The sequence below is a fragment of the Myotis davidii genome, unplaced genomic scaffold, assembly GCF_000327345.1.
Source record: "Myotis davidii unplaced genomic scaffold, ASM32734v1 scaffold199, whole genome shotgun sequence".
Classification (NCBI taxonomy): domain Eukaryota; kingdom Metazoa; phylum Chordata; class Mammalia; order Chiroptera; family Vespertilionidae; genus Myotis; species Myotis davidii.
The window spans coordinates 3,978,196-3,983,407 of NW_006290680.1; the positions used below are offsets into that span (position 1 = coordinate 3,978,196).

Here is a 5,212-nt window from a genome sequence, read left to right on the forward strand (position 1 = left end):
TCGCGCCCGCGCGCTCCCCTTCTCGGCCGTTGGCGGCATCAGAGCGCGCCGGTCTCCTAACTCCGGGCTCCCCGCCTCTCGCTTCCCTCAGTTCTGCTCCGGGCGACACGCTCCTACTGTGCAGGTTCGAACCCCGGCCTCCGCGCCCTGCTCTGGTCTGGGGAAAAGGTGCCCGTGGGAGTATTTGCTGGAGGTGGGAAGAATAAATATCGTTCTGTGGGAATTAGAACGGCGGCCACAGAACCAGTTAGTCTCTCCTGGAGACGCGAGGCACCCCCTCCATTTGAGCCTTCTGTAAAATGGCGAGACAAGAGGAGAATAGTCCTTCCCAAAAGTTAGCTTGTGAGTTCGAGGGCCATGATGGTGATCCAATTATAGGGACGTGAGATCAAGTCCCATTAGAAAATAAATGTGTAAAACAACTATTAAATTTAAATTATTAAATTTATTTTCATTTTAAAAACACTTATTTGTAGTGAGTGAAAATGCTGGTCCGGGGCCTGTTAAGGAGCTCAGATGAGGGTATTGGGAACTCAGTCCTCAGCTTATCACGGAGCGAGGTCCTCTGACTCCCCGGCATGGCGGTCGGGTGCCTCATTCCGCGTTTCCTACCCCGGGTCATCCCTTTGCTACTGGATCAGTTTCCTGGGGCCATCAGAGCAAATCACCGCAAACCTGAAGGCCGAGGGAAACAGAAATGCATGGCCTGCCACGTGGGGGCCAGCAGCCTGAGACTAAGCCGTGGGCAGGCCCGGTCCTCGCGGAGGCCCTGAGGCTGGGTCCCCCCAGGGCGCTCTCCTCGCTCAGGGCGCTGCCTGTCAGCCCTGGCGTTCCTGCCGCTGTACAGCTCCCGCCTCTCCTGTCTTCACGTGGCCCTTCTTCCCCTGTGTCTTCTCTCCCGTTTCTGATCAGGACACTAGGCATTAGCTTTAGAGAGCCACCCTCAGTCCAGGATCATCTCATCTCGAGACCCTTAGATCTGCAAAGACCCTATTTCCAAACGAGGTTACATTCCCAGGTGCAGTTCTTCCCAACTCCATGTTCAGTGACTGTCCCCATGTTGGGAGTATTTACACCAAGGAAATTGGCAGGCGCTACAAATCAGATGCAACTGGAAACTACAGGTTGGTGGCTCTGGATGCAAGAGCCCAGCAAAAATCAATGAGAGCATTCTGTGAGAATTGCTTAGCTATATGGGATTTACAACAAAGGATGTTGGCTTATTTCATTGTTTCCAAACTACGTGCTACATATTTTTTATATTAAGAAAAATCTATAACAAACTTATGTACATGTATACTTACACATTTCCCAACAAATCACTGGTTGTGGTCCAGTCCACACATAAAAGTATATATGTAGCATATAAATAAATATATATGCTAATGGATACATAGATAATAGGTATAAATATAGCTTTATGACAGTTTGTGACAGAATTTGCCTCTACTCTGTGTAAGGCGCTCTGATATTTTCTATTCAATTATAAATTCAATGAAGAATGCTGGTTATGACCCACAGAATTAATTTTACAATTCACTAATGGGTGGGGCTCTATAGTTTGAAAAACACTACTTAGATTTTAAATTTAAAGCATTCGAGGATGATGCTCTGCACTTCCCCACCAGAGGGTGATAGAGGACCACAAATACCAAGGTTCTGCCCTGCCTGAGACTTTCATTGGTATCACCTAACTGGTTTTCATTCCATTCATCTACTCAACAAATACTTGCCAGAGGTATATGGTTCTGGCCTAAGGAACTTAAAAATCTAGTGAGGGTGATAATAATTAATTTATTCAGCCAACCAGCATTTATTAACCATTTACCAAGCATGGGACCAGGGGTCCTCAAACTTTTTAAACAGGGGGCCAGTTCACTGTTCCTCAGACCATTGGAGGGCCGGACTATAGTTTAAAAAAAAACTATGAACAAATTCCTATGCACACTGCACATATCTTATTTTGAAGTAAAAAAACAAAACAGGAACAAAATACAATATTTGTATTTGCATGTGGCCCGCAGGCCGTAGTTTGAGGACCCCTGGACTAGACGTTAGGACCTCCCATGTTTAATAATTTCATATTTAAGACAATTAAAAGATACAATTTCCCACATTTTTTTAAATGAAATATGTTTTAATTGAGTTTAGAGAGAGAGGAAGGGAGAGAGAGAGAGAAACATTGATCTGCTGCCTCCCCCACACATCCCAAGGGCGAATCAAACCCTCAATCTGGGCATATGCCCTGACCAGGAATTAAACCAGCAACCCTTTAGTGCAGGTGCAGGGGACGACTCTCAACCAACTGAGCCACACTGGCCAGGGTACAATTTCCCAGAATGTACAAGTTGAGGCCGGACCATCTGGTCAAACCAGAAAGCAAGGAAGCCAGGAGTAATAGAAGACTGGCACGGTCATTTCAGAAGGACACAGGAACCAACAAAAGGGCTCCCAAAGGCGAAAGCCGGGACAATTTGAGCATAAATGAGAATAATAACTGCAATGGATGGAAACACACAACTATTTAAATCCATGGGTTCATAGTGGCACTCAAAAAACGTAATGGCCACTTTTGGAGGAATCAACTCATTATTTTGAAAACTAGTAAATAAGGTAAAGAATCAAGCATTTACTCTGCTGCTCCTATGGGAACTAAACCACTGATTAATGAAAAGGTAGATGAGTTTCTTGCTAAAGAAATATCTCAACTAACAAAGATGTTCATAACGAGAAAAGTTTAATAAATACTGAGCAGCATTTTCAATTAAAGCTTTAAAAACCCATCACATAAGGTTTAAAATTTTTATATCAGATTATCATAACTTTGACCTTTGTTCAGAATTTTATATTTTAGGTTTCTTAGAGTCAGGTTTTACAGAAGCACGTGGCTTCATGTTTATAGAAATGGAGAACTAGAATGAAAAATATGTCTGCTACAAAAAGTAATATTTTCTCATTGAATGCTAAATGTAATTTCATAAGCAAACCCTATATTTATGTCACTTGTTACAAGAGTTTCAAGATTATAGAATTTATCTTGAAGTCTGAGTTTCTCTTGGACAAATTAATAACCTGCCTTTTTATTTTTTTGAAAATCACTTGTACTTGTCTTTTTATTTTGATGGCAATGCTTTTGAAAAATATAAAATCACTAAATTTGTGGAATGGTTGATTGGAAATCATCTGAGCTTATAATTGTACTTTGGCCAGGAATGGATATATGTAAACTAGAGATTAAGTAAAAGGAAATGTAAGTTTTTATTGCTTTCTATAAAAAATTTTTCTTTTTTATAACCATATTACATTCTAATATCACTGATTCATAAGATTAAAGTCTGCTGGGGTAGAATACAAAAAAAATTTTTTCCCATTAGAAAAGAGGCTGCTATTCTTTTTTTTTTTAATATATTTTATTGATTTTTTACAGAGAGGAAGGGAGAGGGATAGAGAGTTAGAAACATCAATCAGCCGCCTCCTACATGTCCCTGGTATGTTTTAAAGTAAATTGGCCTGGCCCAGCCAGTGTTGCTCAGTGGTTGAGCATCTCCCTATGAATCAGGTGTTCACAGTTCCATTCCCGGTTAGGGCACATGCCCGGATTGTGGGCTTGATCCCCAGTAGGGGGTGTGCAGGAGACAGCCGAGCAATGATTGATTCTATTCTCATTCTCAACATTGAGGTTTCTATCTCTCTCCCTCTCCCTTCCTCTCTGAAATCAATAAAAACATATATTTTTTTAAAAGTAAATTGGCCTGTATCACTTGATTAAGTGGCAAAAACTAAGAGGTCTTTATGGATTAGGAATGCCATCAAAGTTTCTTTTTTAAACATACTTTATGATTTATTTATTCATGTGTTTCTCTCCTACTTGAATGTCAGCCCCAGAGGGTAGGGAACGTTGCCTGTTTTATTCAATAATGCATCTCAAGCATCTAGAACTGTGTCTGGCAGCTACTAAACATGCAAAAAAAATTTTTTTTAATATGTTAAAGAATCATTATTAAGCCCTAGCTGGTTTGGCTCAGTGGATAGAGTGTTGGCCTGTGGACCGAAGGTTCCCAGGTTCAAGTCGTGTCAAGGGCACGTACCTGGTTGCAGACTCCTCCCTGGTCAGGGTTCGAGCATGCACAAGGCAACCAGTCGATATGTTTCTCTCATATCAATATTTCTCTCTGTCTTTCCATCTCTCTTCCACTCTCTCTAAAAATCGATGGAAAAATATCCTTGGGTGAGGATTTTAAAAAAAAGAATCCTTATTAATAATATGTGATGTAAAGGAAATTATTTTAAAATTTAAATTGCTTCTTTATGAACAGAAGAGAAACAATGGAAAATAATCATTGTGAAATTGATTATAAACCACTGGGAAGGAGTTTTCTGGTCCATCAAGTTTGAAGGATGCTGAGGTAGAATGATAATAGGTTATGTAGAGGATGCTTGGGGAGACCCTATAAGGATGAGGAGAAGACCCTATAATAGGGATGGGGAGACTCAGGGAAGAGTTTTTGGAAGAGTTGATTTCTGAAGGATAGGCTGGAGCTGGCTAGAGAAACAGTGGGAAGAGATCATCCCAGAAAGAGCAACCAGCAAGTGTCCCTTTGTTGGCTAGTATGTGTGAACTAATTCACTCACTCTGGGTTGGCAGGGCAGATTGGCAGCCAGTAATTCTCCCAGGGGCGGGCGGCCCTCTTTGTCTACAGCTCCTGGCCAGCCAGCAGAAGTATTCATCCCCTTGTACCAATTCCTTCCTTCTGAGCTCTCCCCTGCAATGCCTCCCCCATTCTTAACCTCTGGCCACCTCATTTTCTGGCTGGATGATGGGATGATTAGTCACCCCCCCCCCCCCTCCCTGGGGTGAGGCAGTTGAGCAAAACCTTTGTCTCCAGAGGCCAGCCTGCCTGACTGCTTAACTGGGGGAGTTGGGGGGGGTTGGGGGGGGATTGTATCTACTGGCTGTGCCTCCCAGTATACAACCTCCCGCTGCCCATTATCTGGGCCCGTTTGGGCCCAAGGTCAGAAGGGCTGGTGGGGGAGGGGGGAGGGCAGGAATGAGGGAGAGCAGTAGAAAGGGCTGCCAGGGACCCTAAGCCATCCCCAGCAGCCTTGAGGATCCTCTTGCAGATCCCAAACTGACCTATCTCAGGCCGTCACAAGGCTGAGGCCTGGGAGGAAGGGCAGTTGTTGCCTGAAAGAGTTGTTGGTAAAATTAGTT

General features: G+C 43.1%; 1 protein-coding gene across 1 annotated transcript in view; it reads right to left on the reverse strand.

Moving 5' to 3' along the window:
* FITM2 (fat storage-inducing transmembrane protein 2) overlaps nt 1-39 on the reverse strand; it is a 6,030-nt gene extending 5,991 nt beyond the window's left edge. Inside the window, 1 exon segment of the mRNA XM_006763789.2 lies at nt 15-39. Within this exon segment, the coding sequence (XP_006763852.1) occupies nt 15-39 (25 nt within the window).
* Between the last annotated feature and the right edge of the window lie 5,173 nt (nt 40-5,212).